General features: G+C 39.1%; 1 protein-coding gene across 11 annotated transcripts in view; it reads right to left on the bottom strand.

Moving 5' to 3' along the window:
- tcf4 (transcription factor 4) overlaps positions 1-16,089 on the bottom strand; it is a 215,194-nt gene that overhangs the window by 130,618 nt on the left and 68,487 nt on the right. For all 11 annotated transcript variants that reach the window (XM_026296705.2, XM_026296699.2, XM_026296704.2 and 8 more), the window contains 2 exons: positions 14,334-14,389; positions 12,874-12,949 (listed from right to left, as the gene is read on the bottom strand). In XM_026296705.2, coding sequence (XP_026152490.1) covers positions 12,874-12,949; positions 14,334-14,389 — 132 coding nt within the window. The remainder of the gene's footprint in view (positions 1-12,873; positions 12,950-14,333; positions 14,390-16,089) is intronic.

Genomic DNA, 16,089 nt, shown 5'->3' with positions numbered 1-16,089 from the left:
ACCAAATATGAACATGTTAGTGGTATTGACCAAATATGAACATGTTAGTGTTATTGACCAAATATGAACAATATGAACATTAGTGTTATTGACCAAATATGAACATGTTAGTGTTATTGACCAAATATGAACATGTTAGTGTTATTGACCAAATATGAACATGTTAGTGTTATTGACCAAATATGAACATGTTAGTGTTATTGACCAAATATGAACATGTTAGTGTTATTGACCAAATATGAACATGTTAGTGTTATTGACCAAATATGAACATGTTAGTGTTATTGACCAAATATGAACATGTTAGTGTTATTGACCAAATATGAACATGTTAGTGTTATTGACCAAAAATCTTCAAGTGTGATCCCTGTTCTCTGTTATGTTATGTTTTGCACTATTTTGTAACCTAACTGAAGACATGGTTGTGATTGTTATGTTTCGGTACAATATATGCACTTTTACAATTTGAGACAAATGTATGTGATAACTTACCTCATTGGTAGTATGTTGCAGTTTTTATTTACATTCCAAGTGTGTACATGTGTTTGTTTACTTTGTGAGGATACTTTAACATGTTTGTTCCTTTATCAGGTTGTATTTATACTTTTTTGTTAGTTTTGTAACCATGCGAGTATGAATATTGATTTGCATTAATATAGTGTGATATCTTGATATAGTTTTCAGTCCATCTTTAGTGCCCAAACAAAATTGATTAGGTATGAGGAGGTTTTCCAACCACCACAGTGATGGACACGACAACTATATAATTACTACAAAACCTGCAGGACATAGCTGCACACTATACTGATATTATGTTGTTGAATATTGTTATTACAGAAGCTGAAGACAATTACAAGCTGCTACAGCATGAAGAGCAAAATATCATGTTTAGCTGTGTTCAGGTGCCAAGCCACAGGTATGGCTATCTGTCAGGATCATCCCGCATGCACACACACACACACACACACAGACACACACACACGCACACACACAGAGGGAGGGAGAGAGAGAGAGACAGATAAGCTCTTAGAGAAGCTCTGACTACATTTTCACAGGTGTACAGCAGCATTCCCCAAAGGGACTATCTCTCTCCATCTGCCACAAACATACACACATGCACACGCACACACAGACACATACCTTAACCATGTTCAAGCGGATTTACTGACTTTTGCATGACTTACACAAGTTGTCTGAAATGGAAAAACTGCCTACTAATTTCAAAATGAAGATGAAAACATACACCGATATGAATTAGAGACAATGTGAGAATTGCCTCTTCTTCTTCTTTGTATTCCAACAGTGTGGACACAGCACCAGTGTAATGCCGCCACCCACTGTTCCTCCACTCAAGGCCCCCCAAAACCAAACTAAATCTATTTGACACTATGTTTGTAGCAATCTAGCTCCTCTTAATCCTTCTCCAATGAAAGGTAATACTTTTTATGGATCTAACCATTATATTATCAATACTTTTGGTACTGATCTGCTCATCCCCTAATGTTTTCCTTTTTCCCATCTTCTTCTCTTCTCTATCCATTCAAAATTTGCTCATTTGCTTTCTTTCTTTACCTGTCCACTGCATGCTTTTCTGTAACTTTCTGCATCAGTACTGGTCTCTCTTTTATTCCTCTATTTCCCTCTCTCTACTGCTCTGTTTATCTCTTTCTCACCTCTCTGCCTGTCTTTCTTTCATCTCTCGCCATCTGCCTTCCTCCATCTCCATCTTCCTCTCTCTTTTCTCTCTAACTCTCTCATTCTCTGTCCCTATCTCTCATCCCTCCTGCCTGTCTCCCTAAAAACTTGGCAGTGTTCCCCGTCGCCCCCCCCCCCCCCCCCCCCCCCCCCCCCCCCCCCACTCCCCCCACACACACTCTTCGTTTGGGGGATTGCGAATGAATGCGATCCAATCTAGACCTCGGCTAAGAGACATGAATTTTCATTAATTACAACCTTGTCAGCAAAAGCATTATGGGAGCTGAATATGAAAATGCTAATGAGGGGAGCTCATTTGCATATTTTTCTTTGTTGGAATGTCATTAATTATTACGTTTTATGATGATGAATGCAGCTGTCGATGGCTGGCCTTCCATGCCTAATTAGCTATCAGAAAATCCTCGATCAAAAAAAAAAAAAAACAAAAAAAAAAAAACACTAGGGATCCCAAACTTTACTTTTCATTTTACACCACTTCTTTCTTTGCTACTGTATCACTGCAGATTACTAAACATTTTTCTTTATGTTAATATCCTAGCAATATAACTATATTCATACTGATGAAACCTCTTCATAGCCTCTGTTTCAACTTCTTTCACTGTCATTTTCTCTAAGTTACTAATTCCATCTTCTTGGTGTTAAAATTGTATTCTGTGGCCATTAAACCTTTGCAGAATAAGAGGATGAAGCAAGATGACGTCACTAAAAGAACTCCCGTCAAACCTCAGACAGTGAAAAAATGTAGAAAATGAAGATAGCTTTTTTGTTTATTTTATGTATTAGTTAAGGAACATTACAATGTCTTTATTGCTTCACACAGATCTAATTGCTATTTTTCAATGGTCATTTAAGTTACCATTGCATCACATACACAGCAAATTTGTTAAATCTGTTTCCATCGCAGGCAGCACTGTGGCTTAGTGGGTAGCACTGTTGCCTCACAGCAAGAAGGCCCCGTGTTGATAACCCAGCAGGGGCCTTTCTGTGTGGAGTCTGCATGTTCTCCCTGTGCTTGTGTGAGTTTTCTCCAGGTACTCTGGTTTCCTCCCACAGTCCAAAAACATGTATGTCAGGTTGATTGGTGACTCTAAATTGCCCATAGGAGTGAGTGTGAGTGTGTGAGGTTGTTTGTCTCTATGTGGCCCTGTGATGGACTGGTGACCTGTCCAGGGTGGACCCCTGCCTTTCACCCAAAGAGAGCTGGGATGGGCTTCGTAACCCTAATTAGGAATAAGATAATGGATGAATGAATGAATGTTTCCATTGCACTTTATATACTTTTGTCTTTTGGACCTAGTTCATTACGCCCAACTTCTTCAGCCCTGAACGTCTCTCAGCATTTAGCTTCTTTATTAATGTTCAGTTCTAAGATTCATCCTTGTTTTTGTATCTTTTCTGCAGTCCTGTTAAGACACCAATATGGCAGGCAGAAGCTGTGTTACATCACCGCAGGGTCATGTACTACTATTCCTATCTTGCCATACCTCTCTTTGTTGTGCCTACAAAGTATAACACTGACCTCACAGACCCCCCCAAAACAAAAAAAGCCCCCCCCCCCCCACCACCACCACACACACACACACACACACACACACACACACACACACACACACACACACACTTGGCTTAATGAATGCCACGCTTAATTAGAGCACCGTGATGTCAGAGGCATTAATTATCAGTTGGCTTCATTTCAGAAAACACACTATCTCCCTTTCTGTCTTTCTCTATCTGTCTGTCTTACTTTTTTTTTGTCTCTGTCTGTTTTTACCTCTTCTCCAAACTGACATAGCCACTCCTATGTTTAAGCCTTTTCTTTGAATACAGCCTCATTGAGATTTATTTTCTCTTTTACATTTCATGATGTGGTTCTAAATGTGATAGATATGTGATTTGTGACAGAACAAACTCTCATATCATGAATTCATGTTACATTTGCAAAGCTCCAGAGTTTATGGTGTGGCATACATGATAGTGTTGGTTCTCCTGTGGAAAGATGGACAGACAGGGATGTGTTACTATTGGACAAAAACTGATATGCAGAACAACACTATATGGCCAAAATTTTCTCAACACCAAAATATTATACCAAACAACATATTAATGAAGAACATGTCATTCCAAAACTGATCATTATCTACTGCAATAGCAGCCTACGTCCTTCAGGGAAAGCTTTCTACAAGATTTTGGCAACCATTCAGCCACAAGATCATTAGTGAGATTGGCCACTGATGTTGGTGATAGTGCCTGGCTCTCACTCTGTGTTCCAGTTCAACCAAAAGCTGCTGCACAATCCTGAGGTCAGGGCTTTGTGCAGGCCAGTTCTAGCACACCAAACTGGGGAAATCAGAAATCATTTCTTCATGGACCTGGCCTTGTGCACAGGGGCACTGTCATTTTGAAACAGAAAAAAAAACCTTCCTGTTGTTGTTGGAAGCACAGTATTGTCTAAAACCTCATCGTGTGGTATATCACTAAGAGCCCATAAGCAACCCTAGACCAACACAGCTTTTATAAAAACAAGTTTCTATGTTCTAAATTTTAGGATTTTTTTTTTTTTTTTGCAGTGTGAATCAGCCCATGTCTCTCTCTCACAGATGATAAAGTACAGTTTATCTTTGGACTCTGGGAGCCACAGTTACAACTGAAGAGCTCTCTCTGTCTTGCTCTCTCATTCTCACAATAAACACTGTGTTTCCTGCTGCACATCTCTATCTCTCTCTCACCTCTTACACACAAACAAGCACACTCTCTCTGCCATACAAACACACACACACCGTAGTGTGGCTGGCCAGATGGGACTCTTCCACATGACCAAGCCGATCAATCAACACTGAAGGGCCCAGGTGCTACTATGCACCATTTCACAGTCTGTCTCTTTCTCTCTCTCTCTCTCACACACACACACACACACACACACAGCAGAGACATGTGGAGATAGAAAGATAAACACACGCGCATACATGGCAGGACACACACACATACACACACACACACACACACACACACACACACAGTGCAACATCAATGACCCAAACTTGGTCTCTAGAGGCCTCATCTGGATGGATGACAGAAGATGGAGAAGACAGACGGATGGATAGAATTACAGACAGAAAAATAGACCCTGGTTTATACAACGAAGGAAGGATTAGTTCTGTTGTTACCACATTTCTATCTACATTGACTTGACAAAAAATTAGGGGGAAAAATGAGTTTGGTTCAGTAATAAAGGGTTAAGATAATGGAACAACCATGATTAAAAGATATCAACATTGACTGTCAGTGCCCGACATTAAAATAAACAGCTCTGTTGACCCCTACATCCACCCTGACCTCCTCCCTGTGTGGATTTTGTGGGTCTATAGCACCATCACACTATTTGCTCCTTTGCTGTTAATGGACAATATTAGTATTTACTACAATTCCTAAAAGGCTTCTTTTGTTTCCTTAAATATAAACATGTCATCTAATGGCATTTGTTGAAAAACTGAAACTTTGTCCAGTTTTGGGGTGGAGGTCTGTATGTCTAATCAAACCATGACTGGATTAACCTTTAAGGTTTTAAAAGTGTGTATTTGGACCCCAGTGACCCCCATATCATGGGGAACCCATATCCAGATACTAGAAACTAACAAATACTGTAGAGCTGAAAGCTGAGGTTGATTAACTAAACAGACAAAAAAAGAACTAACAACAAGTGTGGAAGGACCTTCTCACATCAAATAAGGACAATATTAAGTTAAATAAAATTGATACAGGGCACCTCTATAAAAATGGGCCACGGTATTGGGGGTGAATGGCCTATTTGATATTGCAGGCCAGTAGTGAAACTCACATAAATCCAAATATTACAAAGCAAAGATGGAGGCCTGAGGGTTTGTGCCTTCTGGGTGGTTACCTGCTGTGCCTGGTTGGTAATCCTGCTTTGGATTAAACTTCTTGTTAAAATGCGTGTTGATATTTTAGCTTTTATTTTACAGATTTTGCACTCTGGTTTCTTACAAGCATGGAGGGTTAAAGTTAGTATTTAGAACAGTTATGGTGATATTTCAGTCCATTTTCAATGCTATGTACACTTTTATTCAGCACATACAAACACTGCATAGGTGCACAGACATGCACAAGCATGCTCCCAATGTTAGACTTCTGCAGTTCTTTTTCATGGTCGTAGGATTGGATTTTGGCAAAAAAAATCTGGGTAAATAAAAAGATTTCAATTCGTAGTCTTGAACCCAACACCACCTGCCTCTACATTTGAGGGCCTACAATACACAATCACTCCTTAGTTTTACAGTTTTAGTAGTTTTTTCTAAAGTAATTATTAATTCCAACTTGTCTTCAAGAAACTTGAAAATGCTCTTCAAAAATACTCCAGGACATTTCAGGACATCACAAAACCTGAATGAATAACTCCTTTCAGAGTGTACATTTTACATTTCCACCCTCAGCCCTCTCGCCTTGACAAAACCTATTATTACTATGTCAGATCTAATTACACAGACAACTTACATGTGATACATTGCCCCTTCAAAACAATAATATACTAAATACTCCACAGTGGCTTACACTGTGCATCCATGTTAATATGCTGAAGTCAGTGCAGCACAATTCATGACATGCATTCAAAATAGTCTGACAGTGACTATTCAGTTTCAATCAACAGACACAACAGAAAATAAATCGCAGTGGGAAAATTATTGTTATTGTATGAAAACATCAACGTATTTTAATGTATTTCATTTTTTCTTCATAAATAAAAAAAAAAGTTTTGATTTGCACCAACTTGCACCACCATGATGAAATCACAGTAAAATAATATATTGATATTTTTATTTTATGGATACATATCAAACTATGTACTTAAAGGTCCATTTCATAGCTTTTCTGAGATTTCTGGTCACTATTCAATTATTGTCATTATTATTATTTATTTATATTTATTATTATGTGTCATTATATGACCCAGTGCTGCCAGTATATGTTGGTACACTGACATCCAATGCAACAGAACATTAGTTAAACATAACTAATGATTCAAACAAAAGAAAAAAATCACCAGCCTCTCAAATGTAAGGATTTCTGCTTTTTTGTTTTTGATCATTGTAACATTAGTATCTTTTAGTTTAAGACTTGTTTGGAAAAAACGTGATTTGAAAATGTCATTCTTGGATTCTGAAGAACTGCTGCGGCTGTTGTTTTGTGATATCCTCTCCTGTCCTGCAATTTCCTTTCCACTCCTATGTTTAATCATTCTGAGCACAAAGACCATGGACAGACAGGGGGACGACCTTGGCAATGCACCCAACTGGGGTGAGGGGACTCCTGGGTAGAGAAGAAAGCAAGACAGGCTGCCCTCCATGGAGGAGAGATGGGGTGAGAGACAAAAATTATGATGGAGGCAAGGAAATCAAAAGACAGAGGACAAGAAAAGGAGAAATAAGGCAACAGAGAGCAAGAGGAAGATGGTGAATAAAAAAACAAAAAGAAAGAATAGAATAAGTAATGAATAGGGAAAGAGACCATAAAACAGACTGAGAGTGGCTAGAAAAGAGACAGACGAAGAGAGAGAGACAGAAAGACAGATATGTATTTCTATATAAAGTCTCCAGATGTGACCTCCTCAGAGGGGGTCCAGCCTCGTGGCTCAACACTCATTAATAAGGTCACAAAGAGGTGAGACAGACGGCTGGCTCACTGCATTTCAACAAAAACAAGGGGAGGAGGAGGAAGCCAAGATCATCAGGTTTATATCAGCTTTGTACATACTGTCCACTTCTGTTTATTGCTATTTTATTCAAATAGCAATAGCAATAGCAATTGTGGCAGTGTGGGCACCTAACACACCATTACCACAGGCACAACTGTCTTACAGTTTGCAAGTTATAACAGAGCTTTAAAGATAGCCCAAACTACTATCTCACTTTATAATATGAATTAGTCTTGCTTGCTAGAAAAATATATCCTGGTATTTGCCATCACATAATTTATTGGATTAGATGTAATATTTTTCCACTGTTTTGGGCAGACAAAATAGGCAGCGCATAATATTTTGATATTTTGAAGGCAAACACTGTCTGGATGGTGGGACAGGGATGCACATGTTCCTTCGAAGTAGACGCAGGTGTTTCTTCTTGGGCCATTTGAATTGAGGAGAGGGCTGACTGAGCTTACTGTTCATTCGGTGGTGCTGAGGTGATCTAGGGTATTATAACATGTCTGTGTGAGAGCTTGGCCAAAAATCAATAAACTAAAATAAATTTAATAGACAAGTAAAAGGGGCAGCATGGTGACTGAGTGGTTTGCCCTGTTGTCTCACAGCAAGAAGGTCGTGGGTTTGCAACCCGGATATCATATCCAGATACTAGAAACTAACAAATACTGTAGAGCTGAAAGCTGAGGTTGATTAACTAAACAGACAAAAAAAAAAGAACTAACAACAAGTGTGGAAGCAACTTCTCACATCAAATAAGGACAATATTAAGTTAAATAAAATTGATACAGGGCACCTCTATAAAAATGGGCCACGGTATTGGGGGTGAATGGCCTATTTGATATTGCAGGCCAGTAGTGAAACTCACATAAATCCAAATATTACAAAGCAAAGATGGAGGCCTGAGGGTTTGTGCCCTCTGGGTGGTTACCTGCTGTGCCTGGTTGGTAATCCTGCTTTGGATTAAACTTCTTGTTAAAATGCGTGTTGATATTTTAGCTTTTATTTTACAGATTTTGCACTCTGGTTTCTTACAAGCATGGAGGGTTAAAGTTAGTATTTAGAACAGTTATGGTGATATTTCAGTCCATTTTCAATGCTATGTACACTTTTATTCAGCACATACAAACACTGCATAGGTGCACAGACATGCACAAGCATGCTCCCAATGTTAGACTTCTGCAGTTCTTTTTCATGGTCGTAGGATTGGATTTTGGCAAAAAAAATCTGGGTAAATAAAAAGATTTCAATTCGTAGTCTTGAACCCAACACCACCTGCCTCTACATTTGAGGGCCTACAATACACAATCTGCCTTTCTGTGTGGAGTTTGCATGTTCTCCCTGTGCTTGTGTGGGTTTTCTCCAGGTACTCTGGTTTCCTCCCACAGTCCAAAAACATGTATGTCAGGTTGATTGGTGACTCTAAATTGCCCATAGGAGTGAGTGTGAGTGTGTGAGGTTGTTTGTCTCTATGTGGCCCTGTGATGGACTGGGGACCTGTCCAGGGTGGACCCCTGCCTTTCACCCAAAGAGAGCTGGGATAGGCTCCAGCAGATCCCTGTGACCCTGGTTAAGTGGATGGACAAGTAAAAGCAGTGACTGGCGTATAGCCCAAAGTAGTACATTCCTTTTATCACAGATGTAACTGAGTATAAGTATTCTGCAAAACAACAACCCTGAGATGTACAATTTCCAAAGAAACTACTCAAGTACACGTAATAGTGTAATGTAAATGTTACTACCCACCTCTGGTTAGACACTAATTTTAGCATTTAGCTCTAAGCACTATGTATATGTATATATGTATGTATGTATGTGTATATATATATATATATATATATATATATATATATATGTGTGTGTGACTGACCAAGGTGAAGAGCTGGGTGGAGCACAAGTCCCCAGGAACGGGGCTGGACTGTGAAGCAATCTTGGCACAGTGGCCAAGTAGTCACTGCTAATATTAGTTTGATTTCCACAACATGCACACTGCATCTTGAAATATGCTCTTGCAAAGTATGGAACCTTGAACAAATTAAATGGTGCTTGCTGTATTCCAAATATTTAATGTGTGACACAGAAAATATTATTGGGGAAGATCTCCTATGCTCTGTCATCTTTTCTTGGACGAATCTTTTTAATTACAGAGAAGCCAGTAGAATTAAGCTATGTGCAGCCAAATCTGACTTCCACATCAGCCACATGAGATTATTTATTTATAAAAGAAGAGAATGTGCTTACAGGCTGAAACCACCAAACCTCTCATTTAGTATGTAGGTGACAGTTACAGTGTGGGGAGTGTCAGGCTGGTGCACCTGCTCTGTACAGCAAGTACACACACACACACACACACACACACACACACATTATATAACCACATATACATGAAGGTTAGAATTACACAATACCGCAACAAAAAAACTTTGCACGCGCACACACACACACACACACACACACAGAGGAACACACACCTAAAACATACATGCATATACAGTACACGTGAAAGCTAGCATCACACACCAGGACAGACATACTGAATACAAACACACATACACAAACATTCATGTAAGTGAAAGCGCACATAACCTCATTTACACAACACACTCAAAACTTTCATAAAACACATGAACTCCATCACACACCCAGTAAGACTCAAACGACTTAAATGATGCGCAGACGCACACACTGTGCACACAAAAGAAAACAAACACTCACATACACACGTAAACTCATTTACACACATAACACAAACCCTTACATTTAACCACATACAGAAGCTCACACACTGACATGGTAACCTCATAATGTGCAGTGAAATAAGCGTACCACCACAAACCCACATAGACACACACCGAAGAACATCATAAATTCATACACAGACACAACAACCATTAACACGTACACACAAAGATACGCACAAAACCACATAATCATGTATCATTGAAGCAAATGTGTGTATAAACATATATGTAAATGAAAGTCCACAAGTGCACACTTGTGGACTTTTGATACCTATGGGTTTTTCTGTGTGTGTGGCAGCAGATTAATCTAGTGAGGTCACTGAGATGACACTAATCCCTTCGCTGATTATCTAGAGCATAACATCACTCTAATCTGATGGTGGGGAGGGGGCTAAGAAAGACAGCCAAGGTTAGAGTGGGAAAAAGAGAGAGAGAGAGACCATGGTCACACTCTGCAGTGTTTCTGTCTTCCTTTAGTTGGAGTTCTTTTCAGGTGAGAATCATTGAAACCAACTAGAGCACAAAAACGTTCTTGTTTGGGGTAACCTACTTAGAAATATTTAGGTGGCAGGTCTGTCTTTTTTGACTCAGCACAAAGTCTGCATTGCATTTTGGAAGTAAAGCATTAGCTTATCCTGAATCTGAAACATGTGTTACGCTGATGTGATGATAACCAGTAGAGAAAGGAGACTTTTTCATCTATCAAATGAAATGTTTCTCTCTGTAATCTCTGTAGGCTTCCCTAACCCACCTTTTAATCAAAATCATGTCTATTAATATACCTTTGCTTCAGTTACTTAGCCATCCTAACCACCTATTAACCCACATGACATCTGCAGTACATAACCTACAAAGTTTTTTTCTTTTTTTTTTTCGGCTTGGTAAATGTGAGCTCTGGTAAACTTCCCCTACCTCCGACAGACCCGAGATTATAACGTGATCCCTTAACCTTTTAATTTAGCACTGTGTCTCATGCACTGAATGAAACAGGTCACAGTCCCACAGCAATCTGCAACAGCTGCAAAGCAAACACCTAAAAACCCATTAATATTATGGAGCTCAAAAGTTTGTGAAGAAGAGGAAATGTGCAATATTGAAGAGCAAACCACATGCATGGGAGACCATCTGAAACGTGTGTGTGTGTTAGTTGTTTAGCATATCACAATAGCTTGAGGCTGTCAACATGGAGAAATTCATAATAAGTCAATACTAAATGAATATTTTCCTTTTGGCTGTTTCTGTGACCAACAATCATGGAAAGAAGAAAGGCTGGCTCACTCTCTGACACTTACAACTGGCTAACACACCATCACTGATATTAATGAAAGTTCTGAGGGGTTAGCACTGATACTCATTTTCCATGTGGATGTGCAAAATGATAAAGGCGACACATAGAAGAGAATCAGATTTAAGGTAGAAAGTGAAGAGGATGTTTTCCGCAACACTGTTGGAGATGTGTGTGTGTGTGTTCCATATCCCTGGCTGTCTGTGTCTCTTAGTGTTATCATTATCAAAGTAAATTGCAGCTCCCATGCGCCAGATGAAGAATACAATATTTCCATTTCTGAGTCTGCACTGTGTCTTCCCTCTCTGACTCTGCAGCTACATACCATAATCACAATACTGTCAACGCATGACACACAATGGATTATTCCAACAAGGCACCTACTACTCTGAAGTTTTTTTAAAATATATTTGCAAATATTTTTTATTTTCCTTAATGGCGCCAACATTTTTTCAGGATTATATTATATCATTTTGACATTTTTATAAATAATTTCAAAAGGTCTCATTCTTGAAACGCATGCAGAATATTTGTGTACGTATAAATGTATTTTTTTATAGCAGCAGTGACCAGTGGCTGCTTTTGGAATTATGTGTAAAACTATCAAATGTGACACCCATATACCCAAATGCACATTTGGGTGCCTGTATGTTTTTGCTCCATAAACATTTGGCCACATATACACAAAAATAATGCCATTGCTTGTGTTTGTCTGTGTCTCTTTTAGAAAGAAATACATGATACTGTGCAACCCATATAAAACATGCTTACACAAGAAAACAACATACAAAATACACTGTGTGTTTAACTTCTCTGGCCTTAAAATGGAAGCTTTAAAGTCTGATGTTACTCAAGATGTGTCATGAACATTAAAAAGCCAACCAATTCAAAGAGAGAGAAAGTGGCAGTGCAGGTAGAATCAGATAGCTAAGAGCTGACATCTTCCATATTTAATATATTTAATGCATCCAATGAAAGGTAATTAATGTGTGTGAGTGTGTGTGTCTGTGTGTGTGTGTGTGCGTGTGTGTTTAGAATATGCAAATACATCTGCAATGTGAGCGTTTGAGTGATTATATTTCTGTGCAACTGTGTGTGTGTGTGTGTGTGTGTGTGTGTGTGAGTGAGAAAGACGCAAATTATTTGTGTCAGTGGCCATTTCCTCACAACTGGCGCCACATCGGAGAGAGCCAGAGGCAGAGAGCATCATGGGTAAATGAGCACACACTGCCTGGCATTTTACACACAGCAGGCAGCGAGGGAATGAGAGAGAGAAAAATTGCAGGCCAGATGACCTGTATACACTAATGTCTCACTAATTCTCTACAGGCACACACACACAGTCAGAAGGTAACAAAGCAGCATTGATCAGCAAGGAAGAGGTGGATTGTAAAAGAATAATGTAAACACAAACACTGTACCTGTTAGCCTGGAGTTGGTGTATGGAGGTGAGAGGCTGTCATGTGATGCCATATACTGAGACCCATCTGCATAACTCTGAAGAGAGAGAGAGAGATACATGGGGTAAACAATTTTCTTCTTTTATATATTTAATGGTATCAGTAGTTGTGATAGTAAAAACAGCAGATGCTGAGGTAAGATTATATCAGCAGTACTAATAGTGTCATGTAGTAGTACTGGCAATGCAGAAATAGTGCAGAATGACCTCATGTGAGTCTTTTAACACTGAGAAGCAGTACGCAGTACGCAACAGCAACATTTTTGGGAGATACACTTACTTTCTTTCTTGCATAGACAGGACAACATCAATCCCACTTTCATGATGCTACAGCCAGCAGGCAGTTAGCATAGATTAGCAGAAAAATTAGAAATGAGGGGAAACAGCTAGTGTGGCTCTATCCAAAGGTAAGAACAATCCACCTCCCAACACCTTTATAAACAAAAAGAATAATTTTAACTAAGAATTATTTTGACTACTATATGGTCAGTTCTTATGTTATTGCTAAACTTCAGAGTTTCTGATAAGTGGATTTAATTTTTGGCTCAAACTGTCAGCAAGCAATGTGTTTTCCCCAAAATATTAAGCTATTTCTTTAACAGCAGCACAGACAATGGAGTATAAATATATAGCACCTCATTATAAAAGTATATAACACAGCCACATGAAAGATCATTTTTTGGGGCCTAAGGGCTGTGATGCATACAAATAAACATCCCAGGATCAGATCCAACCCGGGATGTCGCATATCATACTCCTCTCTCATATATTTGCTGTGTGCCCCCCTGCTATAGGTAGAATGGCCAGAAATGAAACAACTACTACTAAAAATACTAATTGATACTGACAGATTATTTACCACATGCACACTTTCTGTGGCTTGGCCAGATTAAATAGTCATAAGGTATCAGAAGAAAAATGTAAATGCAACGAAACGTGGATAGAGGTTAAGTAAATTCTGACTGCTCGTTTTGCAGCCAGACATTGATAACATGGAATAAAACTCTATGTACACCTCTAAGTAGTCTTCAGTAATTTGTAGCCCAAACCTAATCTCTACATCTATTTTAAAAAAATAACTGCAAAAGGATAATGACTCCTTTAGGTTGTTCATTTAGCAAGTCAGAAATATGTTGACACTGAACTTCTGGTGTTCATTGACAACATTGTTTACCATGAGAGAAGCAGATTTTGCAGTACAGTATCCATTTGCAGTAACTACAGCATTATTAAACTTTTTAAAGGTTATGTTCAGGCACTTACAACCTTTGGTGAAGGTTAGGGATAGATCATGGTCGGGTTGAATACAGGTGGTAATACCAGAAGGCGGCAGTTCTTATATTGGCAGTAATGACAATAAAAGCAGTAAAAGCCATTGTATTTAACAGTAGCAGGAGAAGTTAATAGCTGCTTTGTCTTCACCTTGGAGGAACGACTTCCACTCGCCCAAGACCCTGCACCTGTCCTCTCCTCCATATCTGTGAATGAGAGAGATAACAGTTTAGGAAATCTTTAAAAATTCATTTTGGGAAAAACACACATGGGTTCAAAATAAAACCAACAAGCAGAAAATATATTTATTTAAAAAAAAATTCAAATTTAGATCATAAAATATGAGAAAATACAGGGTAACAAAAAAAATCACTTTACTTTCAGCTACTTAACCACTGAATAATTAGTTTTTTGCTTTTTTTTACATATAATTAGCAACTGCCATGCTAAGTATCTTTGGATCCTAACTCAAAATCTGTGTCTGAACATAAACACGTACAGTCAGCTACGGCTGTGTAAATCATTGTCTCTCCATTCTCCATGTCATTAAACATTATTGATTATGATTGTAGAACCTTTAATGTGTCTCTGAAATTTAATGGTCCTTCAAGTCTCCTACAGATCACTAATCCCTAGTGTCATCACAAGGGAATCGGGATGTTTATATGTCAAATGTCAGTCTCCTGACTGAGAGTTCACAGGTGACCTAATACTTGTACTAGGTGAAAGCTCATGGCATCATAGTTTTAGGTACTAGACTTAAAGGAACCAAAGCATTGCCAGATCACAAACAAGTCATATCAATCAGCATATTCCACAGACAGTCTGTTTTTCAGTTAAACGTGGACGTGGAAAACACAGATGTGCATTGGTTGGCATCAACAGAGAGAGAGAGAGAGAGAGAAGGAGGAAGAATGCATTTTGTACATGATAGGTAGATCAGTTCATCCAGGTCTACTGTAATGTGCAAACACAGCTCTTGGTTACACACATACACACACATAGTCTTTGTAATGCACAAATCTCCCTTCAATATGTTCTCCATTGTGTGAGTGTGTATATAGTTAGCAGCTTACATTCATAGTCGAGTGAATGTAAGTGGAGTGGAATGTCAGATTAGCTATGTGAGTGGGTACCTTTGTACAACAGAAACACAGTAGTTCAATTATAAAAAAAAGCCTTTTGGAGTCAAACCAAAAGTCATGATCTCAACAAAAGTACCTATTTGTAGAACAGAATTAAAAAGAATATAATAAAATGTATGCAGGTTTAGTGATGATTGGAGGAAACCCATCCATCCATCCATCTTCTATACCCGCTTTTCCTGTTCAGGGTCACGGGGATCTGCTGGAGCCTATCCCAGCTCTCTCTCGGGTGGAAGGCAGGGGTACACCCTGGACAGGTCACCAGTCTGTCGCAGATTGGAGGAAACCATCATAGTAATTTTGCTATAAGAAACACAGGCTACATCTGAACATCATTGGCTGGATTTCAGGAACGTGATTGGATTTAGGTGGTGAGTGGTTAGTACTGTTGCCTCACAGCAAGAAGGTCGTGGGTTCGCAACCCAGCCTTTCTGTGTGGAGTTTGCATGTTCTCCCTGTGCTTGTGTGGGTTTTCTCCAGGTACTCTGGTTTCCTCCCACAGTCCAAAAACATGTATGTCAGGTTGATTGGTGACTCTAAATTGCCCATAGGAGTGAGTGTGAGTGTGTGAGGTTGTTTGTCTCTATGTGGCCCTGTGATGGACTGGGGACCTGTCCAGGGTGGACCCCTGCCTTTCACCCAAAGAGAGCTGGGATAGGCTCCAGCTGATCCCTGTGACCCTGGTTAAGGAATAAGTGGGTACAGAAAATGGATGGATGTGATTGGATTTAGGGAACAAGATGAATTTCAGGGAATACTCA

Source organism: Mastacembelus armatus, chromosome 12 (genome assembly GCF_900324485.2).
Source record: "Mastacembelus armatus chromosome 12, fMasArm1.2, whole genome shotgun sequence".
NCBI classification, from domain to species: domain Eukaryota; kingdom Metazoa; phylum Chordata; class Actinopteri; order Synbranchiformes; family Mastacembelidae; genus Mastacembelus; species Mastacembelus armatus.
This window is presented reverse-complemented; position numbering and strand designations above follow the sequence as displayed.